The following is a 26,359-nucleotide window of genomic DNA, read 5'->3' on the forward strand; positions in this document are numbered from 1 at the left end:
TCCCCCCGCCGCGTCCTGGCGTCACATCCGCGGTGCCCCGGCAACGGCCGGACGTCGCGGGCGCGCCGGGAACCCGGAAGCGGCGGGCGAATCGGGGCGGGCGGTGCAACCGGCGGGGCGGGCCCGGCGCGCGCAGGGCAGCGGCGGCGGCAAAGTAGTGCTGGGGGCAGCGTCCGGTTGGTGGCGGTGGTGGTCAGGCAGCGCTTGTGGCGCAGCGCACGGGGGACTCTCGGCAACTACCGGCGCACTTGGGCTGCGCGGTCTCGCACGGAGCTGCGGCCGAGGCGGAGATGGCGGCGGACAAGGCTGCGGGTGAGTGCGGAGGGAGCGGCCGCGGCCCCGCCGTGCCTGCCCCGGGCCTGCGCCGCCCGGCGCGGAGGGACGCGCGCCCCCGCGGGTGGCGGTGGGCGGCGGGAGGAACGTCCGCCTGTGCGGCTGTGTGCCGTGTCCTTCCGCCGAGGAGGTAGTGCCCTGCTGCCGTGAGGGGCCCTGTGACACCTGCGGGTCACCGGCGGGGCCGTGTGCGCACGGGGCCCTCCGTGCCCTCCGCAAGCGGCGCGGAGCTGTTGCCCCCTCCTGGCCGAGAAGGGCTCGGTGGGAAGGGCCCCATGGACGTACTGCGGGCGGTGGTGGTGGGGGTGGTTTTGTGTGTGTGTGTGTATGTGTATGTGCCTCCCAGAGCTTCATAACCCCTAAAGAAGTCGAGCTTCTGGGTTAATTTGTTAAACTGGGGCATGCCGAAGGTACGAGGGAGGTTGTAACTCTTGTAGTGCTGCTTAATCGCTGGAGTTCAGTCTGATTCCCTCAGGGGTGCTGCTTTGGTTTCAGGGCATGAGGGTGTCCTCACTGAACTCGGGCCTGAAAAGACACTGCAGAGAGAAATCACCGAGACTAAAAAATAAGCCAAGTTCTGCTAAACAGGCAGAGTAAATCTCAAATGCAGTTGCTGTGTAGCACTGATAAACTGCTGATCGTCCATCTCCCGTACAATTCCCCATCATGCAAGAAGTCTTCATTGTAGGAAAGGCCATTCTGTCAGATGTCAGCTCGTGGGAGGATGGAGAAGAGGGCAATATAGAGGAAAGTCTTACTTATAGAATTGTGTTAGTCTGCTTAATGGAAGTGTGGAATGGAAGTTATCCTGTGTTAGAAGGGACCGATAAAAGTTAATGAATTCTAGTTCCTGGCCCTGCACAGGACTTCTCTAAGAATCACACCATGTGCCTGTGTTTTCCAAACACTTCTTTAACTCTGTCAGGCCTGGTGCCAAGTGAGGAACCCATTCTAGTGCTCAAACACCCTCTGAATGAAGAAGCTTTTCCTAATATCCAGCCTAAACCTCCCTGACACAGCTTCATGGCATTCTTTCAGGTCTTGTTTCTGGTCACCTGTCACCTTTTTTCCTCATTGTTTTTATGTGGGAGCAGCATTGTTTAAAATTAAGCATTTTTTTCATTGTACAGCAAATATGAAATGCCTCTATTTGAAAAAAAAAATTACAGGGAAAATAAGTATACTGAGTGATGTTTACTAATCTGTCATGTTTATTTATAAGAACTGTGACTGCTGAACTACAAGAAAAAAAATTGGCATCGAGTTTGTAATATTTTTTTGTTGATGTTCTTTGAAGTGTTGAAGGAACTTTTCAGTTTTACTTTGTTTAAAGTATATGCCAAATGAATCAAAGATGTGAGTTATGGCAAGATGTTCTGCACACTGCACTTGTTCATAGCAGCGAGCTACAGGTAGCTTTCCACTGAGAAGTGTTTGCTTTTTTTGCACAGCACCAAAGAAACCTATTATACCTATACTAGTAGTGAAGGGCTTCATACAAAAGTTAAAACATGAATCTTGGGGTCACAAACTGGTATGTTGTAATGGCTGGACACTGGCTGGGCTTCACACCCTTCAAAATTCTTTTGGAGCAAGAGTCGTGTGATAGATTCCTCCCTGTTCAAGAGAGATTATCCCTCTACCTGTAGAATTTGGAAATTGAAAATATTTCCAGAGATGCTCTGGTGTTCAACAGCACAGTTCATGCAGATGTTAATTTGCTGGGAATAGGAACAAGAGAGCTAAGGAGCAGTAGTCCTTGGAGAAACAGAGAGCAGGTATGAGAAGGATAATTTTTGCAGTCACTCTCAGGTGTCTTCAGGTATGTATATGTGGGAGATGTGACTTCTTGTTACTTTTATGACATTCTGGCAGCAAACTTGTGAGGAGAGCAATCTTCCTTTTCAGGTGGCAGTCTCATACTTTTCCTTGTTCTCCTCTCATAAAGCCAGTTTTCCTGGAGTTATGCTGTCCCCCATGATGTACCTTCCCCAGCAGGAGCAGCTTCCTGCTTGTACAGAGCAAACCAGCCTCCATGACATAGTGTTGCTGCTGCTCAGCCCCAGGATCGATATTAGGAAGATAATCCCTGACCTGATTCTTTAACTTTGAACTCAGTGCAGCAGCTTCCTTCAGGTCAAAATCTGAGCAGTTCATTTTTACATCTTTTTCCAGGTTGCCCCTTTTGCCCCCCATCATGACCTTACACAAGTTTTAGTTTTAGAGTTGGTCTGTACTCATGAAGATTGGACAAATGAAAAGTTAAACAAACAGGTCCATATTTAAATACAAATTACAGAGATACATCAAGTTCTCTCACTTGTGAAGCAGAGAATCTGCACTGCTCTGGATATTTTAGCTGATGATTGTGGCTGCTGTACCAATGGGAACATGTTGGAGATGACTGGTGTGCCGTGTGTTACCCACACCACGTGCTTCTGCAAGAATGCCAAAGGTCACAGGGGCCCAAGTGAGCAAGGCATGTTGTTTCTTTTACCAGGGAATAAATTTCCTAACTTTTTCACTCTCAAATGCTTCAGGTAACAATTTTATTTGCAAGCACTGGGATAGCCCTTTGCAGCCAAGGGAACAGGAGCAATCCCTTCCCACTACCCCTGCCACTTCAGTGGAACTGGTGGGTTCTGTTCAGTGTCTTGTGCCAGCCAGCTCTCAGGTGACTCCTCTTGGAGGGATCTCTGATAGCAAAGATCAGCTGAAGCAGTAGGTCCCAGTCTAAACAAGAATGGCAGTATCACATTAGACTGGAGTGGCTTTTACGTCTTTAACAAGTTTCAGGTGTGCTTGGACGAAAAGGGTAGAGAGTAGCCAAAGTGGTTTGTTGTGCTTTTTCAAAGGAAGGAGCTATGCTGTGAACTACATCAGCTGGATTTTAGTTTTTTCTTGATAAGACTCCAGTTCAGGTTTTGTAAACCTGCTTTGTTTACTGAGTGGTAGTAGGTGCAGTTGATTGGATTACAGAGACAGCTCTGGTTTTGCTTAAAGTAGTTCCCAGTTTGATTTCATGTTTTGTGTTTCGTTCTTTAATGTACCAACAAGCTTAGAGAGACAGTGAAATTTGAAGACCTTTTCTGGTTTTTCCTTAGTAATTACATCAACCAAGCTATGTAAGTGTAATTTTTATTGCAGACATTAGACCAATGTCTCTTGGTTTATCTGTCACTTCACTGAAGACATTTTACTTCAGAATTCAGATTTCCTTTGGACGCTTGTCTTACAAACCTGCTTACAAAGGCAGTAATCAGTAATGCCCAGGGAAGTTGATGGCTCTCTGCTAGGCAAACTGTATGTGAGGAATCTGATCAGATTGTTACCAGCTTCAGAAGCTTTAGAGTCTCAAGGCTGTGCACTATGGTTACCTATACCAGGACAATCTGACAGGCATGCTGAGCAAGTAAAGCAAATAATGCCACTGTTAGTGTGAAAGTTTGAGGGAAGATGCATTTGGTTATTTCCTGCTGTTCTGGAGATCCTTAGAGGGTGAGAGCTTTCAGTTCATCTGTATAATCACAAGGTTTAGAGCTGGAATCAGATCTCTGCTATATTTAGGTTGAAGCAGAGGTACTTCCTGTTCCTTTCCTCTTTCACTGTGGAAAGCTTTTGGCACATCAGAAATGCTCTGAGCTTTGTTGTGGTCTAAATGTCTCTTTTTTCTTTCCTTTGAAGGAGAAGGCAGTTCAAGTGGTGTTAATCAATGCATAGCAGGTGTAGGTCCTTGAGGATCCATTTCTCCAGAGTACTGAAATTGCTGAACCTTGAATTTTGTCGAAGTGACAGTGGGTTACTCTTGATGGTGTAAGATTTGTTGAGATTTTAATATCTCTGCTTTGTTGACATCTTAATGCAGGATGAAAGTCCCAACCAAATATTTACAGTTCTTGCTCAAATCCAAGCAACAGGCACAAACTTAATAGATTACTAAATCTGTTTGGTTCTTACTGAGGATATTATTTGATGAATCTTCTGAGGTTTAGCTGCTCCTTACAATTGTCGTTTGTCCTATATTTGTACATTTTCATTGTCGGTGGTAAAAGATCCAGATATATTGATGGGGAATGGATTTTGCAGAGGAGCTCACAGCTAAATGTTTTCATTTGTTCAACGTGAAAACAAAATTAGCAGACTTGACATTATATCTCTGAATTATAGGAAGAAGAAAGTGGACGTTGAGTTTAAAAAGCTTACATAATCTGAAATGTGTGTTAGAGCAGATCTTCCACTGTGAAATTCAAGAAAACTTTTTGCAGAAACAGAAACCACTGCTGGTTTATAAAGTCTTTGTTTCAAAAACTTGAAGTGATTTTTGTATGTTCTAGCACTTTAATGAATGCTACTAGAAATACTCTCTCCAGTGTGGTGGTTGTATGGTTGTCCTATTTTTTCTCAGTAGTTTGTGCTCAAGCACAAGGAAGGGCTTAGTGGTTTTTTTTCAGCTTCTTTAACTTGGAATGTCTGTACTGTGCTTTATGATGCAACTTCACTGAATTCTTAATTACATGATGACAAAAGGATTTAGTAGATGTCTTTCTGAAAAATATGCTCAATGGTGATTGAAACACAAATTATTAGGAATTCTATGTAAAAAAATTGAAGGCAATTAAAGCCTTATTACATTGCTATATAAAAGGGGCCACCGTCATAGTTGCTGAATGTTGTTCTTGTCTCAGTCTGGGAAAGCGTATAGTAGAAGAGAAGAATCTGGTGAAGATTCTGGGAAAAACATGTGAGGAAGATGGAGAATAAACTGCTCCTGCTCACTGGAAGAGAGGTGATTCCAAGGAAGATCTGTAAGATTTGTTGTGAGGCTGAAAAAGTAAACAGGCAGCATATGCCTGTGCCTTGAAATATAATCACCAGACAGCATTTGATGGAGTATGCTGAAGAATACAAAAGTACAGAGAGGTTTTCTAAAAAATATATTAGATCTGTCAGTGATTATTAAAAACAATGGTTCAAGTTCCACCTCTTATCTGGGGAGATATTCTTCCAAAATAGGGAGCTGTGGGAAAGTTCCAGTGTTTACTCTGGTTTTTGTTGTACCCTAGAGTATCCCTTGCTTGTTGTTTAGGAAGCACTATACAGGATTTTGTGTGGATTTTCATTGTGGCACATATTTCACGATGTGTGGCCTTCACTGCTGACTTTTGAACAAAATAAGACAATCCAAGTGTATGGTTGCAGCTTTAAAGAGAAATCTAAAATGTATGGGTTGTCTTGTTAGCTTGCAGGACTTTGGTTGTTCATTGGGCACTGTAATTTACATTTTCTGGAAAGGAATTCACTAGGAGTATATAATAACTTGATATATTGTGGTAGGAGATGTAACTTGGGATATAGGTAGTGTAGTAGGGATGCTGCTACAGTTATCTGGAAAATTACTTGTATTGGCAGGAGGACCGTGAGAACTAGAAGAAACAAAGTTTTTAAGCTGCACGGCTGTCATCACACTTGCAAACTTTGTTGTAATCTTCTGTCCACTTTACAGATCAAGGTACTGAAAAACATGAAGGAGCAGGTACTTCTGGGATTACTGATCAGGAAAAGGAATTGTCAAGCAGTGCATTACAAGCTTTTCAGGTAAGACAGAATCAAACTCTGAGACTTCTAAGTTACCACATTACTGCTAAATGGGCATGTGTAATTGTTTTTCCTGTTTCTTAAGACAGTTGCAAATGCATTAAGAGGATGTTCAAAAGTAGTGCTAGTTGTGTTATAAAGACAGCACATGCATTTTCATTTTCTATCTGCTGTGATGTAACAAGACTGAACAAGACTTGAACAAGAGCACTTTTAATATCTTGATTCTCAAAACTTAGTAACCTTAAAAGCTATATGACCAGTTAATTGGAAAAAGCAGACTTCTCTTCTGCAACAGCATTGGAAATGCATGATGTCTTGAAATAATTAATCACATCAAGCTAAAAATTGTGTGTTAGTGTTTAAAGGAACCTCATATTTAAAAAACAGCAATGAAACAAACACTTTCATGTTTTAGCATCATGCTATATTCTTTCACAAAAAGTGTTGTATAATGCCCTGTCACTTTGCATTAAAGCATATTTCTGAATGTACAACACCTACTCTCTACTACTTGTTTTGTGTTTCTTGGAAGATATTTTTTCTTCTGTGTTAAAGTTCAGGTACCAGGTCTTTCAGTTTATTTCTTTCTTTGTATTGTCTCCTAATTTTATGTAATGTGACAGGAAGTATAATTGCTTTTCCTTTCAATTGTATCTCTGTCTCCAAAATGCCTTACTTTAAATTCAGTTTTAAATTTGTGAAACAGGTCAGGAAAGAATTTGTCATATTTTGAGATTCTTGCTTCAATATTTCACTCAGTACATCTATGTTTCACTCATTTTGTTACATAAAGCGATGTAGCTGGTTCTTAATACTGTGTTGTTCACTGATGTCTTCTTCAATGCTGTCTAGCTCAATTACTCTTTTTCAATAGCATTTTAATCAGTGGCATTTGATCCTGAGAACCAAAGACACATGAGAGTCATTTATTTTCCACCTTGCCCACACATCTAAATGCCTAAAATACTTTTGATCTGCTAATGATTTCATCTTTACTTTCATCCTGGTCCAGCGAATCTGGTTTGTCTCATCCAGTTTTTTCTAGCTTTAAGAATTCCCTGAATTCATGAAGTAAGGTGGCAACAGATGTGAGCAGAATGAATTTGATGCTTTGTTTGCCAATTTCTTGCTATTGATTAGCTCCGTATAGCATTGTGAACTGCTTCGCATGCTACTTTATCATATTACGTGTCCAGTTTCAATCTTGACAGAATTCCTATAAAATTGGGTATTACATTCTAGATCCTATCAAGTAGAGTGCCATAAAGGACTGTTAGATGATGAAAAACATCACAAAATAAGCTGAGCATTTGAAGGTTCAAGGTTTGTAGTCCAGCCACAGTTAAAGGCCTTGTTGCTGTGATCTGAAAGCTCCTACTAAAGAGAAGCTCCAAGTGTGAGCACAGGAAGAGAATCACTGGAAGACTGTCTCAAATAAAGAGCATGCCAGTTGAGTTACAAGTTCCTGTGTTCCTGCACTTGATCACAAGGCAATCCATGCTGTTGGTGCTTGTAGTTGTGAAAATGTGTCAATGTCCTGCTACATCTCTACGTTGTATAACTGTGCCTGCCTGAGAGACTGAAGGAACTGGCATGGTTTCATGGCAAGAAACTGCAGAATGACAACTTTCCTGGGAAGAGCAGAAGGACCCCAGAGCTCTTCTTGGTTGTATTGTGCCCTTAATATGAAGTTACTCAGGAGTCCAGGAGAAGCTCTGTGGAGCAGCATCTGAAAAGGAGGAGTAAGTGTAGGGTGGTACTCAAGAGCTCAGCTTTTGGGTGTGACCCGTTGACAGAGATGGAAATGCATCTGCTTATCTGTCTGACCACATTGGAAGAAACTCTGATATGGAAGAGGTGAATGTGATTGTTCCTGTGTAGGAATTGAGCAGTTGAAAGTGAAGCATCATCTAGACTTAATGTAGTTGAAAGAGTGAGGCGTTCTATTTCATTCCTTGATGTCACTGAAGTCCTCCTGTACTAACACAGAAAAGACCAAAACTAAAAGCAGGCAGAGGTGCATGAATCTGAATCTTGTTTATTCCTGTGGTCAAAGAAAGGGATTTTTCCATTAAATCACACATCAGTGGAGCATCATGCTTGGCTCCTAGTTTGTTTAGGCATAGCTAGGTGATTGAATATTCCATCCAACAGCTAAAGCTTGTAAAAATGTTTTTTAAACCTATTCTGGGAAAGTGACACTTTCTTCTTCCAGTCTCTCTTGAGCTAACTTCTGTAGTTCAAATTGTAAATTACTATATATTCAGATTAACTGAAGACTGAACATAAAATTTTGGGCTGGAACTCGTGTAAGTAACTGTAGCTTCTCAGTGTTCATGAAATGGGGAAAGATTATGAAAACTGAGGAAACAAAATCTTGAAACTTAATATAAGAGAAATGAGAATAACCGTTTTTATGGGAACATCTGTTAATAATAACCAGCTACTTAATTTGTTCTTACTCCACCAAATTATTTTTGAAATTTGGATATGGCTTCAGCATTTAGACTTGCTTCTCATCCATGTTAATCTGCACAAATAATAAAGTAACTGTATAGACATTTAGTTCACTTGTATGGATAAAGGAAAGACAGTATCTTCTAATGTGTGCTTTTGGTATGTGTGCAATTTACAGGCTGGAAACTATGATGCTTGTTTACAGCACCTAAATACCCTTCAAGACATAAACAAAGATGACTACAAAATAACTTTGAATACAGCTGTTGCAGAGTTCTGTAAAAGTAATCAGACTACCACAGATAATTTGAGACAAACCCTTAACCAGCTGAAAAACCAGGTAATGGTACCTGATTTTGAGTACTGTTGATGGTGGTGGGATCTTTCAGTGAAGTGGAAGTAAAACTTCTGCCCCTTGTCTCATAGATTTAATAAAATAAGAAATTACTGTTACTTTTAAACATCTGAGTCAATTTAATCTTGTAGGACAGTTTTTCTAGTTGTATTTTTAACTATTGTTGAAATTGGTCTGAGATTATAACAATAGGAGGACCTGCTATATTCTTTCAATAGGAAGTTCCTTAATAAGGAATAGTTTGTGCAATAATAGAAAAGTGAAAATATTACTTTACTACTTAATTGGCAACTTTCTATTTGATTGTATGGGCCTTTTTTGCTGTGTTAATGTGCAACAACAGTGAAGTTTATTAGGACAGTAAGTTATAATTTACCTTAAGAGAAATTCGTAGCTTTGGAGGTTTTTCTTTTTAAATACCTGGTACTTTAAAATCATAGGTACTGAAAATTTAATTACATGAGTGGGGTTTTTTCAGGTTCACTCTGTTGTTGAAGAAATGGATGGCTTGGATGATGTTGAGAACAGTATGCTGTACTACAATCAAGCTGTTATCCTGTACCATCTGCGTCAGTATACTGAAGCTATATCTGTTGGGGAGAAACTGTACCAGTTCATAGAGCCTTTTGGTATGTAGGCAGAAAGAAGTATCTTGTTCATTCAAGAACTACAGAAAGACAATTAATTCTTTTTCACTGTCAGACAAGTGATTTGTAATTTGTTTAATACAGTTTTAAGAAATTAGGTAGGGTTTTGCAATGAAGAATATGTTTTCCTTACATCGAGGACAGCAGATGAATTTGAGAGAAGGTGCGTCAGAGAGCTTTAGCAGACAGGTGCTATGAAGCTGAAATGGATTTTTTTCAACTTGAGAAGGTATCTATATAAATAATATGTACAAGCTAATGAAATTATTTTAAATCTAATATTTTGAGTCATCATGCAGCTTCACAGGTGGGTATCTGTTTTTCAGGGCACTAGTTTTCAAATACCTTCATTAGGTAATACATAATTGTATGTGCTTATATCTGAATACAAAAGTCTGAAAAGTCTGCAACTTTTATGAGCTGTGATATCTTACGTAGTGAAATTGCTATACTTTCATGAAATAATTTCATAATCCTTGTTAAATATTAGGAGTGAGAAGGCTGAAGGATGTATGTGTGTGAGTCTCAGTAAATTAGGTAAATACTACTGTGTTTCTGCTTCAATTCCTCCCAGTTTTTGATATGCATAATTGTGACTTAGTCCGTGAAGTCAGCTGAACAGGGATGTGTTTGTACAGAATCTTTTTGAGTTCTGTGGGATTCTACGTCTTGCTATGGCTCTGTCTGTTTAGATGCTGCATCTTTGGTGCTGATCTGCTTAGATCAGTTCTCAGAACCTGTGAACATAAAGTACATGTTAAGCTGTCTTTAGTCTATACCTTTATGCTGATGCCCTTTGAATGAACAAGCTTTCTTTTAAGCATGTGCTTAGCTGTGGGTTGGATATGACCGCATTATTTTTTCTTATGTAATATACTGATTTTTTTCTCAAAATGTTGCATAGATGGTGCTTTATAATATTTTTTTCCACCCATGTTTCAAGGGATTGATATGTAATTTTTTTCTTCTTTGCTTTTCACAGAAGAGAAGTTCGCCCAGGCTGTGTGCTTCTTGCTTGTAGACTTATACCTGTTAACTTACCAAGCTGAGAAAGCCTTGCATCTGCTTGCTGTTCTGGAAAAAATGATTTCACAAGGCAACAATAATAGCAAGAATGGAAAAAATGAGGTAAGCTTAAAATCATACAAATGCCATTAAATCTTTATCAGAAGTATGCTTTAGCTCAATTCAAAATTCAATTTAGCTCAATTCAAAATTAGTATCTTATAAGACTTTTGAATTATAATAACTATGTTAGATCACCTGTAACTTTGGACAGCAGCTTAAATATGTTAGTACTGAGTTAATTGTGTACAGCAGCTGTTTATTCCCTCTCTTTCACTCTTTTCTCTTACTCCAGGGAGCTAAGATGTCTTTCTTCAGTCAGAGACTTGCATTGGGAAGACAGTTGTCTCTAGGGTCAAATATTGTTTGTCTCTGATTGTGACCATATGAGACCCTAAGTTTGAAAGGGAAATCAATGTCAGAGGAAATGCAGTTGAGTAGCATAGGATGGGGAATTAAGTATCTTTTTTACATAGTAGCTGAAAGTATGAAGCACACTTTCAAATGAAATCTTTCATGTGCTTTTTTTGAAAAATCAGTAGAATCAGTGGTTTTTTGAAAGTGAAGAGAGGGCATTTCAGTGTTTTTCTGTTGATGGAATGTCACACTTAAGATAAAATATTCTCTAAGTATATAACTCTACTGAAGGAAGTATTAAAGAGGTACTCTAGAATATGCATGTAGTCCTTCTAGGTAAAAGAATTAATCTTAACTACAGGGCAACATAGTGTAACACTAATGTTAGTACAAAATTCAGCTCTTCATAGGCTGGTGTGGTTTGTGGATTTTGATTGTTAAACTCAAGTTAGTTTCTGGTGGAATATGTATATTTTGATATTAAATACACAAAATGGTATTATTATTGCTATTAAATACTTTCTGTAAGTTGAATCTGTCAACTGAACTTAAAAGGAGACTAACAATACTGCTTCCTTTTTTGTTTGACAGTCAGGTAATAATACCAATAAAGATTCATCGAATCAAAAAGCTGAAAGTGGAGCTTTATTAGAAGTTGCTAAATCTAAGATACATCAGGTAAGGGTCTGCATGTTATTTGTACAAGAACTTTACTTCAAGGGTTTTCTAAATCTGAGTGTCATCACCTTCAAAACTAGTTAAACCCAAATTATGATGCTTTCTCTCTCCTTACTATAAAACAAAACAATGAATTTATCTAAGTCTTCCTTTTTGTAAGATACATGTACAGGAGAAACTGACGTAACATCCAACCCACAACCACCATTTCAGTCCCTGTGTGTTATAATAATTTCTTTAAATGGCAGTTTACTGCATTGAATTTGTCTGTTTAACCTCCAACAGTCTAAATCAGCGGAGGTTTTATTTCACTGTGCTGTTCTGTTGCAAAATAAAATATGTGAAGAATCAGAGTGCTTCTCTATTAGCAATCACTTACTGGTGTTTTCAGATTAGTAGGTAAATGACTGGGATTAATATGTTAGATTATTTTAATTAGTTTGTCATTTTAAGTGCTCACATCTGTGTTTGAATACAGAGCAACTGTTGGCCATTGAACAAAATGTTCATCTGCTTATTGTAAATACAAACTCTCTAAATGTGGTGTTTAAAGTCTGAATAGAATTTATTTTTTGTAAAGACTTTTTGAATAACTTTTTGCTACCTATTTTAAAGATGTGCACAAAATATTTTGCAGTAAATATGTAGATACAGTTTGTCTTGCAAATCTGCAGAAATTATTGTATATTATTTAACAATTATTATTTTTAACAGTATAAGGTGAGGGCCTATATCCAGATGAAGTCATTAAAAGCATGCAAAAGGGAGATCAAGTCTGTTATGAACACAGCTGGAAATGTAAGTATTCTTAATACTGTTGTTTTTCAAATCTAGATGTGTTTTCTATCTTAAAACTGAATTTGTTAATGTTCTTTACGAAAAAATTTTATTGAGGGTGGATGTTTGAAGTAATTTTTATGTAGTCGGGTTTGTCATCTCTTTGCATATGTAATTAATGTAGAATTTTCTTAGTTGTGCTGTTTTCAGTTGCTAAAAAATATGCTTTGTGGTGCCAAAATTACAAGGAAACACTATATAATAAACAGATTCAGCATTCTTTATAATTGAAATGAAATAAGTTTTAGTTTAATATAGATGTTATGCATATTGCAAACTTTGATGTAAGAGGCAACAGTTCAAAAAAGAATAATTCTGGGATATGTGGGCATTTTTTGTTTGGTTTTTTCCTTTATATTGATATTTTTGGTGGCTTATGTCTTGCTGGAAAGCGTTTAACAGAAAACCTTCTGGATCATGAGGTCTCTGTTGGCAGACCAGGAAGATTACAGCCTACAAGGAGCTCTGCAGGGAGGGGAAGTGTGGGGAGGAAGATATTAGAGGACAGGTTAGAGATCCTCTGCCCTTAGCCATTTCCATGATGGGGTTCTCTAAAAGTTCATGACCGAGTTCTTGAAAGTATTTATGGCCTAAACTCATTTATTTTTAAATGGCAGCAGAGGCAAGTTTGTGAAGTGATGTAACACTAGTAGTAGAAATCATCAACCAAGAGATAACTTGTTTTCTCCTTCACAGTCAGCTCCTTCTCTCTTTCTTAAGAGCAATTTTGAGTATTTGAGAGGCAATTACCGTAAAGCTGTCAAACTTTTAAACAGCGCCAACATTGCTGAACATCCAGGCTTCATGAAAACAGGTAAAATAAAAGACTTTCATCCTGCAGGTACTTCAATGTCTAGTATAAAAGGACTACTTGTTGATATCAATTTTAAGGATATTAATGATTACTTAACAGTGTCAGCCCTGAAAGTCATGGGTTTATATGCTGGGTGCGATTCATCTTCTTGTACACTTTCACATAACACCATGATGATTTTCATTGAATGTTCTTCTACAGAAGACTGTGATTGTCCATGAAAATGGATTTATGAAGCTGTGTTATATTTGCAAGGCTCATAATTCAGTCTCTTAAATGAAACAAAAGGCAGCTTACTAGATCTAGAATTGAGGCACCTCTGACAGCTTTTATGCTTAAAGTTCTCTTTAAGATTTAATTTTTTTAAAAAACTCTATCGTCACATAATTTTTTGCATTAGCTTTTTTGCATGGAATAATGTTTACTTAGTAATATTCCTAGGCTATGACTAAAATAATGTCTGTTTAATTTGCTAATGGTGTGCTTATTTGGATTTTCAGGGTGGGTTTCTTTTCTTTTGTCTTTATTATCCGTGTTAACCCTGCAAAACTTTAGTCACCAACAGATAAGTGAAAAGTTTAATTTTTTGTCCTTTATTATTTAAAAATAACCTCTCACAGAGTTACCTGAACATATATTTAGGAAGAAGAATGCATTTCCTTCTTGTATGCTTAGGTTGGCATAAATATATATGTACACCATATTAGGTATAACACCATCATCCATGAACATCTTACTGAAAAACGTGTTTAATAGACTGCCATGATATGCTGACCCATGAGAAAGTGGTTGGAGCATTTCATGGGCTTAGCAACAACTTTCACTTTCTGAAAATAATCTTTTGTTGTTCTGTCAGGTGAATGCTTAAGGTGTATGTTCTGGAACAATCTTGGCTGCATCCACTTTGCAATGGGAAAGCACAATTTAGGAATTTTTTACTTTAAAAAAGCCTTGCAAGAAAATGATAATGCATGTGCACAGCTGGGAACAGGCAGCTCGGATCCCGGTAAGCAAGATGGTGGAAGAGAGGTTGGCAAATCTAGGAAGAAGAGAGCAGATGGTTTGAGTAATTATCAGCAAAATTCCTCTTCCCTCTCTTTCTGGAGGTCAGGGTAAGAGGGGTGAGAATTTTGTTGATAAGCTGATATAAGAATATAGTTACTGTTGCCAGAAATACATGATGATGATGAAATATGTTCTTTATATTTTTGTTTTTCTTGATGTACTATGATACTGGGACAATTACGTCTCTCTCTTTTATAGACTTTGTCCATCAGTTAGGGAGGTATGAGAAAAAAAAAAGATTTTGTGACCTATTGTGCATAGGTTATTTATAGTCCTACTGCCAATGTATAGGGCATGAAGGATGCCTTCTCCAGATTCTGACTAACCAGGTTTCCTGTTTCCTTGTGGAGGGGGCTCACACTTTGCCTAGTCTTCCTTTTATCACCAACATACCTGTAGAAGATTTTGTTGTTGCCCTTAATGTCCTTGGTCAGATTTAATCCTGTCAGGGCTTGAGCTTTCCAACCTGATCTGTGGTTGCTCAGTTTCTGTGTATTCCTCCCAGGTTACTGATGCTTGCTGCCACCCTTTGTTGGCTTTATTTTTGTATTTGAGTTTGTTCAGGAGGCCTCCTGGCATTTTTGCCTGACTTCTTTGTTGGGACGCATCACTCCTGAGCTTGGGAGAGGTGATCCTTAAATATTAATCAGTTTTCTTGGGCTCCTCTTCCATTTAGGGCTTTATCCCATGATACTGTACCGATCAGACTCCTGAAGTATACTCGCATGAAGTCCAGTGCAGTGAGCTTACTGTGCATACTTCTTGCTGTCCTAAGGATCTTTAACTCCACTATTTCATAGTCCCAGCCAGCCCCTCCTTGTTGGTGAGAGCGAGGTCCCGTATAGGACCTGTCCTCACTGGCTTCTTCAACATTTGGAGAAGGAAGTTATCATAAACACATTCTGGGAATCTCCTGGATTGTTTATACCCTTCTATGTTGTCCCAGAGAGCAGGACCAGGGCTTGTGAATGTGAGACCTCTACTATCTGACTATAGAGGACCTCATCACTCAGTCTTCATCATTTCATGATGAAGTTATAATTGTTTTCCTTTCTTGTTTTCTTTAAAATATTATGAGGCATTTTATTGTTTTTCATATTTCTCCCCTGGACCTAAGTGCAGCCTTAGGTATTAATGTGAAAACAGAAAGGGTTTTATGCTTGTTAACAGCAAAGTGGTTTTTTTTGGAATCTGTCTTCTCTGGACTGTGTGTAGATGTGTATTCTCACAAATCTGGGATTCGGTATTATCGCATAACATTTAGCTTGTGTGATAAGGAACATGTGAGGTTAGCATTTAATGTACTTTAATCTTTGTTAAGAATGCAATTAATTTGTCTTTGAATTCAGTTTTGGTATGAAAGAAATTTACAGAGGGAGGCTAATGGATTTCAGAATGAGAAGAGGGGGTTTTGGTAGCTTTGGGGTGTTTCTCACAGCTTCCCTCTTCCCCTTAGAGTTTTGTGCTTTCTTGAGCTGCACATCCAATATGATGTAATTCTTTTCTGCAGGTAAAAAATTTTCAGGGAGACCCATGTGTACACTACTGACTAACAAAAGATATGAGTTGCTCTATAACTGTGGAATTCAGCTCTTGCATATTGGGAGGCCCTTAGCTGCCTTTGAATGCCTGATTGAGGCAGTCCAGGTTTATCACTCAAACCCTCGTCTGTGGCTCAGAATAGCAGAGTGCTGCATTGCTGCCAATAAAGGGGTAAGTAGCTTTGGAAAATTCTTCTAAAGAATGGCACGTGGTTACAAAAAGGTAGAACTAATACCTAGAGTTAAGCTGTGTATTTTGAAGGCCTGATGTTGTAACACCTCTGTAAATCCAGATAAATTATTTCTTGTGTGTATGTATTTTTATCTTTTTAGTCTGGAGCTGCAACAGGTGAAGGGAGCTCTTTGGATGTGGTCTTTTTCTCTTCATGCAACTAAAGCTTATCTGGAGTTTGATTGTTTCGTCACTCTTGTCCACTAGAGATTAAGCAGGGTGAGACTTTGTAGTGTGGGTAGCCTGAAAGTGACAGAGCTGAGGAAGCAGAGGTCAGCCTTCTTCATCCTGAAGCTGTTGGGATCACATCTGCTGGGAAACTGAATCTCTGATTGCTAAGTCTTCACCTTTTTCTCCTGGAAAAGTTGGTGGAAACCTGCTGATGGCAGGCGTGTTGCATATCCTCTGAGACATCTTGTCTTCAGCCTGTTGATCCATGTATGTTTAGGATAAACCCATATGATAAAATTCAGAGGGCTGAGGACAGTATCGTTTGCTCTTAGAAGAAAAAAACTGCACCTAAATAGTATGTCTGTGAAATTAAGATACACTGTACTTGATTCCCTGTGAAACTTTAATTCACCCCTTAAGTGTGGGGGAGTGATGATTTAATCTGTAAGTGCATGATCCTATACAGTTATTCTCACAGTGTGACCATTTCAGTCCTTACACAGGATGTGTGGGATGAATTGAGCAAATAGCAATATTCACTCTTATTTTCCCTGCACCCCTGAACTCTGTTTTTACTCTCAGAGTTTTTCTGCATCTGTGCATTTATTTGCTGCACACTATCCAGATACAAAATTAATAACTTTTCCCTTGGGAATTTGAATAGTACTCAATATTTTGGTATTTCTACTTCAGAGAACTTAAGAAAGATACATCTTTATAGCAGAGGTTTGCTTGTATACTGATTTATATTTTATTTATACTGAAGTTTCAAGAGTATTGGGTCAAAACTGTACTGACTGATTCTGTATGTGCTACTTGTTGTCAGATTGCCTGAGTTTTATAAAGCACAGCAAATGCAGGAAGAACAGCTTTCTTCATACTAATTTGGCAACTTTCTATATCAGTCTTACTGGGTACAAGTCACACAGATAAAGAAGACACATCTGATCATTTCTAGTGAAAAGCTGAGTGTGAGAATGGATTGGCTTAGGTCTTGTGGCAAAAATCCAAAGCTGGTATTCCATTTACAAGGACAGTGTTTAGCAGTCTGGAAAAGGGAAATACTGATCCCTGGGGGCACTTCCCTATTTACTGCAGACTAGCCAAAGTAGTAGATTATGTCAGGTTCCTGAGGCTTTTTTTCCTGTACGGTTATGATGATGTGTGGTGTACCAGAGAGCTTGAATTCATCTCAAAAAAACAACTTGTCATTCCCTAAATTTGTAATCTTTAAAAAAAATTGACTTTGGATGCTATTAATATTAAAGGCAAGGAGAAAGTGTCTTTAAATTGTTAGATTTGCAACATGACAAGTGAGGCCCTGAAGTCAGTAATATATTTAATTTGACCTTGTAACTCAATTTGCAGTAATATCCCTTTATATCTAAGCATGGATTCATATTTATGCTCTGAACACCATGCGGAAAGGCAATTTCACTGAAGCTAATTTTCACCCACTTTAGTATTTTAGTTTATAAAATATATATGGAAGAAGATTCCCCTTTAAACACCTGCATTTCAAACACCTTTTTTGAAATACGTGCTTCATATCCAAACTCAGTTCATGCATTTTTTTTATTTGGCAGTAAATGCTACTATGTCAATATTTTTACGATAGATTCTTACAAGAATGTCAAGATTTTTACAGTATTTTTTTTGAAAAGTGAAAACTGTTGAAAGTCCATATTTACAATAAGTTTTTTCTCAAAACTGCAACTCTTCATCACTCACTAAACTTACCAATGAAGTAAAACAGATAAATACCAGTGTAGAGATAATTCTTGGGACTGACAATTAGGGTACTTTAAGTTCATTTGACCCCCAGATTGTGTCTGCATACTCAACAATCCATTAAACAATTTAATGTAATGTACCTTTGCATATGTTGTTGTTCAGCTTTGTGCTCCCCATGGAACAGTTTTGGAGCAGCTTTTCCAAAGAGTTTTGAGTGCTGTGCAAGCAGAGAGAGAAGATGGCAAGCATTACAGTGCCAAGTCTGAATGTTATTTGGCAGATCAAATTATTTCTTTTTAGATACCCTGTCAGTTCTTTTAATGTGACTTGGTTCATTGTTCTTTTGCTTTCAAAACAGAGGAGAAACTAGGTCAGTAGGCTATCAGACAGGCTGTCAGAACTAATCTGTGCTTATACTGTGTGCAGTAAAACCCCTCTGCAGCACAAAGACAATAGAAGGTGCCTGATCCTTCATTGTACTTTAGATATAAAACTTTATCCGTTATTCTTATATTTTAGCAGGGTTCAAGGTCTTCTTTCAACCTTCACTTATTTTGTCAAGCTCTCATTCAATAGCCTTGATATTTAAGCTCTTTTTTTTTTTCCTTTTTCCTTTTAGACATCAGAACAAGAGACTAAAGGTCTTCCCAGTAAAAAGGGAATTGTGCAATCAATAGTAGGTCAAGGCTACCACCGTAAGATAGTCCTAGCATCCCAGTCCATACAGAATGTTGTTTATAAGTGAGTATATTTTCCATGGGTTATTTATTTGCTTTTTATAACTTTGTTAAGGATATATATCTGTTTATCAGAGATTTAAAAACTGTTGTGGAATAACTGTTTATTAATGTAGTAAAGAGAGAGGCACACTAAAATGCTTGATGAGTCTTAGAAATAATTTTGTGCCTCCTCTGTGATAGCCAGCAGAGGGCTTAACTGTGTTTATTGTAAGTGAGACGAGCATTATATCTTAAAATCTATTCCTCTGGAATTTTTATTTTCAGATAGCTAAATCTGTCCTCTTTTTCTCATTTAATATATATATGTATTTTCAGTAATCCACTTTAGAAAAATGCAGGAAGAATCTAGTTGCTCTGCCATAAAACTGCAGTAAGTGAAATAAAGAGATTATATGGTTGAGTCTATTTGGGCATCATGATGTATTTTCAGTATGTAAAAATAACAAGATACTACGTCCTCATGAATTAAATTTGGTATATTAAAACATTATTTAACATTTTTAGGATGCAATTTTCTCTGCATTCAGGAATTTCTGGAGCTCTGATTTTATTTTTAATTTAGTAGGATTGCTACTTATTGGTCAACTTCTCTGTCTCTTTAAGTGATGGGCAGTCCTCAGCAATACCTGTAGCCAGTATGGAGTTTGCAGCGATTTGTCTAAGAAATGCCTTGCTGTTACTGCCAGAAGATCAACAGGAGCCCAAGCAGGAAAATGGATCTAAAACTAGTAATCAGCTGGGTGGAAATACAGAAAACACTGAAAGCAGTGAAGCATGCAGGTAAACAGAATTGAATATAAGCCTTTCTTTTTGTCCAGAGTAACTCTGGGTTGACAGTCTGTGTCTGTTACTTACCTTGTCTGGCCAGCAGAAAACCAGAACATATTTGTAAATTCTCTTTAACAGTGCTGGCCTGTTCAAGGAAATTGTTCAGCTATTTGTTGTTTTAATTTAAGAATAAAATATTGAGTTGATTCCTCCTGTCCCTAACAACTTTTATTAAATTAGACAGTGAAATTATTTTTTCCCCTTGGCCATCTTTTTTTCTGTGCTGCAAATGTTATGTTTTCCCACACCCTCCTGCTGTGCATATTGGTATTTCTCTAATTGTAAGTGAAGTTTCACATGTTACAGTGATTTTGTGGGTGTGTGCACGTGTGCCATGTACTTGATTCAATATATATATGAATGTCTGGAAACTCAGTTGTAAACATTTCCCCATGATCAGATTTGACATTCGTCAGCCCTAGTATGCTTTGCTGTGTTTGCATTAAAATGGGAAACTGGAGTTAGAAAGTAGGTAGGAAAACAGCATGGAACTATTACTTAATAAATCATATTTTGCAGAAAAGAACTTAAGAAAAATAATTTTTGTCAAGTTTCAGAAAAAGTAATTTGTAGACTGTGTTAAAGGAAGGTGATTTAATTTATTGCATCACCTCATACATTCTGAACTTCCTTTAGAAGAGTAACTCTTACTCATAGTCTGCACTTAATGAAAGACCATTTTGAGGGAAAATGTTACAATAACTCATTTGGAAAAAGTGTATGTGGTAGAACTTGAACTACTTTGAGAGTGAAAAAACACACTGGTTTTGTCAGACCTGAGTACAGATAAATGTTAAGAAGATCCATTTGCCACAGGGCAGGATTTGCTGCACACATACTGTGTTGTGTAGGCACAAGGTGCACCCTCATATATTCTGAGGTTGTCTCCAGATAGACTGTTGCTGGGGGTCAGTGGCTGTTACTGTTAAAACAATATTTGAAAACAATATTTGAAACAATATTTGAAAACAATATTTAAAACAATATTTGAATATTTGTAATCCTGTTTTTCAATTGCAATCTATCTTGTCAAGTGACCAAATGATTTATAGAAGTTGGAGTGGGGAGGAGATGGTCGTAGGTTTTTATTTTTGGTTGTTTGTTATAGGGTTTTCTATCTTTTTCTCTTTACTAAGGTTGGAGGTTCTCTGGCAAGTGTATATGCAGCCTATTGAGATGAAGCTTCTCTGGTTTAAATAGGACTTCAATTTTATGCTTTTGGGGCTCACTAAGGGGCAGTGATGAAAACAAAATGGTGGCCCTTACTCAGACAAGACATCTTCTTTTGTTTTCTATTGGGGTGGTTTTCATTTATTTTTGTAGGAGTGAGGAAAGGAAAACATGCCCTGTATGGGAAGATCCTTTGCTACCTTCTGCTTTCAAAATCAGATGCTTCTTCAGCTGAAAAAAAGCTAAAGAAAGGACTCCCTCATATCTCCCAGTATTCATTGCCAATTTCAAAATACCCAACAAAGGAGGCTGTTCTTGAATTTCTGTGTCACATTCTGAAAAGTTCTCTGAGGATTTGTTCCTTCTGACAAGGGAACCTCTGTGCGAGAACAGTAAAACATACAAGGCATTTGAAGAAAATCACACTAATTGAACAGGATGGTTTTAAAGCAAATCCCACTAATTGAGCAAGCTGACTCTTAAGGCAGATTCTTCTCTTATTCACAAGAAGACAGTGAATGCTTTTAGTGGCTAAGGGTATTTTTTTAAACTAATTTTTGGTAAAGGCATGAAGTATATACTCTGCAGCAGTATTGAGTATGGATTTTCTTGGAGTTTTCTGCTGTATGTTTTGAATGTTGGAGTTACCTTACCTATTTGTAATAGACATGAAACTCATAAATTAAGTTCTTGTTAAGTTGACAGTTTCAGTTTCAATTCTGGATTGTCTAGAAAAAGATTTAAAAGAACTTGGTGTATCTCTCTGCCAAGAGACATTTTGTAATAAAGGATAGCTAGAAGTCTACAGGAAACTGTAGTACTTTATGGGTTATCTTTCTAGAATATTTATGTAACAAGTTTTTAGAGGTCTTGTGAGAAAACTAGTTTACTGCTTTTCTTACAGGCTAAAAGAGGAGAAGCTACTAATGCAGCAAATTCTGTGCCCCTCCAGTTAAAAATGCTTATCCTACACTGAACTTCAAAAATAGCTCAAGGCTGTGAAGAATGGTGTGGGTTGTTTGGTCTGTCAGTCAAATCCTTTCCAGCAAGTGTCCCACTTCTTCCTTCTCAAATAGAATGGTTAGGAAAAGAGCATGTGCCTCGATCTGTGAATAACTTAAACTCCCTCTATTATAGGCTGCAGAATTTATGTTCTTTTAAATGGAGTGAATAAATACACTGAGAATTTTTAAATTATTTATTATAGTAATACACTGTTTTTATTCTAGCAATAAAAGTCATGAAGGGGATAAATTCATTGCAGCTCCTCCTTCTTCGCCTTTGAAGAAACAGGAATTGGAGAATTTAAGGCAAGTAAATAATACAAAGTAGCCACCCTTAAATAAGCCTCTTCCGTAATTGTGACTCCTAGGGTTTTTTTGTACACACCTGTGATGTTGAATTGTAGCTGATAATCTTTTGTTTTCAAATGTGTGTGCTTCCTTTCTTCTGGACTTTGAATCTGAATAAATAGAAACCCTCCAGAATTTCAACTTAAGTAGATCAGTCTGTCTGATCCCGGTATTGCAAGTTTGGCGTCATATATTGGGCAAAGCTGAAAACATCAAGTCCCATAAGGACAACTCTAATGGCTGTTGACATTGATGGAAGGGGATGGAAATTACTGTATGTACCTTTTCCCTTTAAAGCCACAATAAGCCTAGTTTGGAATTCAGTCCCCACATTATATGCTCGTTGGATGGGGAAAAAATGAAAGTGGAAATCAGCATAGCTGCTTGTATGAATGAGAGTGGTGTTCCTTTCAGCAGGAATAAATCCATAGTTTGCATGAAATAGAAAGCAAAAATACCTCTGTCCAGGCATTTTGCTTTCTCACAATGGAAAAACAGTAGAATTTCACTGTAGATTTCTTACTTGTTCTCAAAGATCCTTAAACTGCATGTTCAGGGGTCTGAGTGTTCTCAGATAGAATAACTCACATGTGTGTAAATAAATATCATGTTATTTGGAGCCTCTTTATTTTTCCCCAACAAGATTACCATTTACTGGCAATGATAATTATTTCAGGTGACTTCCAACCTGTTGAAAATCTCTTACTATAAAGCTTGCACCTGTTTAGAACAAAGAAATCTGTTTTAAGTTTGCATTATGGACAAAGCATACAGTAATTTCCCACTTGAATTCTTAGGTAAACATTCTGTTTCAGCCTAACCCCAGGTAACCTATGTTTTATAATGACCAGCTTAACCTTTCCTTTGCTCCACTACATGTAGGAAATCTTCTTGTAGTCATTTAAAAGCACTTCAGGAGGAATCTGTGAGGCAACTTTGATTATTTATTCTGAAGTGGTACAAGAGTGTGCTACTTGAAAATAGAATGTGCTGGATTAAAAACAGTGATATGGGTTGCTTGTGGGTTTTGTGGGGTTTTTTTCCTCCTGACTGTCGAAAATGTGGCTGCCACATGTCAAAATTACACGGTGTCACTTTGTGATTTTTTTTTTTATACATAGTCTTATCTTTCACAATCAGCTGTTGTTATCTACTGATGAAATCTGACAACATGTCAAGAAAAACTTAGCAGTTCAGCAAGAAGTGAGCTGCTTCTGGTAAAGAACTTCATATAAGGAAAGGAAAAGCACTAATTTTATTTTTTTTTTTCGCTACCTGCCTTGGTTTAATCTAGAGGACTACACATTCCTAGACACTGATTGTGCTGAAACTGTTTCTAAGCTTCTGGAGATGTGATTAGCAAAGTACAGTAATTTCACGAATACAAGCCGCACCAATTTGACCAAGATTTTGCTCCTAAACCGGAAATGCGGCTAATAATCAGGAGCGGCTAATACAACCTCAGAAGTGCCTGCCAGAGTGCTGAGCCGAGCAGCTGCAAAGTCGGCATTTTGCGATTGTTACAAATCGCTACTTTGTTGCACCGCGGGTGGAGCCTGGCTCCCTGTAGGCAGCACGGGGGGCGGGGAGAGAGGCGGGAGAGCTCTCTTTCCTCCTCTGCCACAGCCCAGGGGAGAGACGGGGGGGGGGGGGCCCGGCGCCGCCATTGCTGCGGCCCGGGGAGGAGAGGGGGGACCCGGGCCGCCCCTACCGCGGCCCGGGGAGGGGGGGGGGGGACCCGGGCCGCCCCTACCGGGGCCCGGGGAGGAGAGGGGGGACCCGGGCCGCCCCTACCGGGGCCCGGGGAGGAGAGGGGGGACCCGGGCCGCCCCTACCGGGGCCCGGGGAGGAGAGGGGGGACCCGGGCCGCCCCTACCGGGGCCCGGGGAGGAGAGGGGGGACCCGGGCCGCCCCTACCGGGGCCCGGGGAGGAGAGGGGGGACCCGGGCCGCCCCTACCGGGGCCCGGGGAGGAGAGGGGGGACCCGGGCCGCCCCTACCGGGGCCCGGGGAGGAGAGGGGGGACCCGGGCCGCCCCTACCGGGGCCCGGGGAGGAGAGGGGGGACCCGGGCCGCCCCTACCGGGGCCCGGGGAGGAGAGGGGGGACCCGGGCCGCCCCTACCGGGGCCCGGGGAGGAGAGGGGGGACCCGGGCCGCCCCTACCGCGGCCCGGGGAGGAGAGGGGGGACCCGGGCCGCCCCTACCGCGGCCCGGGGAGGGGGGGGGAAGCCCGCGCCGCCATTGCTGCGGCTCGGGGAGGGGGGGGGGAAGCGCGCGCCGCCATTGCTGCGGCCCGGGGAGGGGGGGGAAGCGCGCGCCGCCATTGCCGCGGCTCGGGGAGCCGACGGGGTGCTTTGTCCCCGCCCGCCGCCGCCGCGGCAGGAGCGGGGAAACTCCGTCCCTGCCCGCCGCCGGCGCCACGGGCGCGGGAAAGCTCCGTCCCCGCCCGCCGCCGCTGCCGTAGGAGCAGGGGAAGCTCCGTCCCTGCCTGCCACCGCGGGGCAGCGCCGACCCGGGGTGACCGAGCCCAGTGGCAGCGGCGGCCGGCCCCAAGCGGCAGCACCGGGCTGGGCCACCTGGCCCCGTCAGCGGCCCCTAGCGGGCCGAGCCTGCACAGCCTTAGCTCAGCCAGTAAACCCCGCCCTCCCGCGGTTCTGTTTCTAATTGCACGCGGGTCCTCGCTGCGAACGACAAAGCGGCTTATATTCGTGTGCGGCTTATCTATGGACAAAAACCGAAATGTTTGCCAACACCCAGAGATGCGGCTTATAGTCAGTGCGGCTTGTATTCGTGAATTTACTGTATGTTACACTCAAATAGTAGTCTTGTATATTTATATTGTAAATAGTAAATTTCTGTAGCCTTGCTCACTGAGGAGCCAAGTGAGAAAATTGAAATTCTTGTTGAGTTGGAGAAAATTAAGGAAAAAAATCCTCGATGTTGTCAAGGATTATCCTAAGGAATTTTTTTTTTCCTGATAAGTTACTGAATTGAAAAACTTATATTGCTTCTAGAACTGAAAAGGGACTGTGACTGCTTTTTTTGGATGATTTTATACCGTTGTGCATCCTTGTAAGAGTTCAAAATGCCTGACTTACCTTTGGCCCCCAACAGTTTTTAAAAGCTAAAAATGTCATCTAGAAAAGGTTTACGTGTCCTATATATTGTATGATACTTCTGCATGAAGTGGTTGAGTGGATTATTCTCATAATAAGCAGTAATTCAATCACAAGGTTTTAAAAGCAACAAGCAGAAGTCTGAGGATACCAATCATTGCTAAGAATTTATGCATTGGAAGTAGAAACTCCAGATTTTTCTTCTGAATTTCTCCTCAACAATTTTCCTCGCTTCTTCTCATCATTGGACAAGCCAATTCCCCTTCTCTGCTCTCAGGCTGTGGTATGTTCCAGACACCACAACCACCTAACAGTGTTTGGATACATCAAGAGAAAAGAAGTTCTGGTAGACCATAGTGGTACATTAGGAAAATTTTGTGGATTTTATTGTAGAAATTGAGATGGACAGCAACAGACCTTGTTGTCATCTTTCTCCCTAGATTGAAGATCTTTGTGTGAGAATGTTGATTTTCCCCCTCAAAGCAGATAGAGAAAAAGGAATAATTTAATCATTTGTTTTCTCCACACTTACCCAGTTTTGCCTCAGTTATTCAGTTAAACATTGAGTGGTGTTTGGCGTTGTCACGATACTAGAAGCTTACAGTGATTGTCACCCGTAGCTGTTTCACTCTCTTCTTCCTCACTCTTATCCACTGTGTAGTTCTTCCCCTATTTCCCCTTTGCTGGTGCTGATTTCCCCCTTGGAGTAAGCACAGTTTGCATTCTGTATTTCTTAGATTTTGTATTGTTTGCCTGTGTTGAAACATAAACAGTAGATAGTTCATACCCATTGTTTGGCTTAGCTATTTGAAATTGTTTCAGACTACTGATGTTCTCTTAATGGTTTAAAAGTGTCTTTTTTGGTGACTTCATACTAAGTTTTGAAGAATTGGATTTGCTCTGGCTTGCCACTTCCCTGAGAAGTAGGGCAAGTCAAATGTGGAGTTTGGGTTCCATAAACTTACAGTATGTGTGGGCTGACAAATCCTGTTGCCTAGACCTACACAAGAGGCTGTTTGACATAATCTGGCAGTTTAAAAAAACATTTTTCTTTTTCCTACTGCAAAGGCAGTTTTATTTAGGGCATGTGGAGGCTCGGTGATGCTGGAAGTCTGCCGTGCTCAAAGGCGACCTGTGGAGTTTTGTCAGAATCCTGACCGGGGTGAAAAACTAGTTTGTCTTTTCCCTTGTGGTGCAATTCTTCTGCTCCGGTTGGCTGTCAGCTCTCCTGAGTGTTTTGTTCAACCAACTCAACAATGGATCCAAGTG

General features: G+C 40.0%; 1 protein-coding gene across 1 annotated transcript in view; it reads left to right on the plus strand.

Moving 5' to 3' along the window:
* The first annotated feature begins 112 nt into the window (after positions 1-112).
* Positions 113-26,359, plus strand: part of CNOT10 (CCR4-NOT transcription complex subunit 10) — a 33,548-nt gene continuing 7,301 nt past the window's right edge. Inside the window, exons 1-13 of the mRNA XM_033065718.2 lie at positions 113-312; positions 5,837-5,928; positions 8,567-8,728; positions 9,222-9,372; positions 10,373-10,518; positions 11,404-11,490; positions 12,205-12,288; positions 13,024-13,141; positions 13,998-14,147; positions 15,717-15,919; positions 18,504-18,625; positions 19,228-19,404; positions 21,852-21,932. Of these exons, the coding sequence (XP_032921609.1) occupies positions 291-312; positions 5,837-5,928; positions 8,567-8,728; positions 9,222-9,372; positions 10,373-10,518; positions 11,404-11,490; positions 12,205-12,288; positions 13,024-13,141; positions 13,998-14,147; positions 15,717-15,919; positions 18,504-18,625; positions 19,228-19,404; positions 21,852-21,932 (1,595 nt within the window). The 5' untranslated portion in view covers positions 113-290. The remainder of the gene's footprint in view (positions 313-5,836; positions 5,929-8,566; positions 8,729-9,221; positions 9,373-10,372; positions 10,519-11,403; positions 11,491-12,204; positions 12,289-13,023; positions 13,142-13,997; positions 14,148-15,716; positions 15,920-18,503; positions 18,626-19,227; positions 19,405-21,851; positions 21,933-26,359) is intronic.

The sequence above is a fragment of the Catharus ustulatus genome, chromosome 1 (assembly GCF_009819885.2).
Source record: "Catharus ustulatus isolate bCatUst1 chromosome 1, bCatUst1.pri.v2, whole genome shotgun sequence".
Taxonomy (NCBI): Eukaryota; Metazoa; Chordata; class Aves; order Passeriformes; family Turdidae; genus Catharus; species Catharus ustulatus.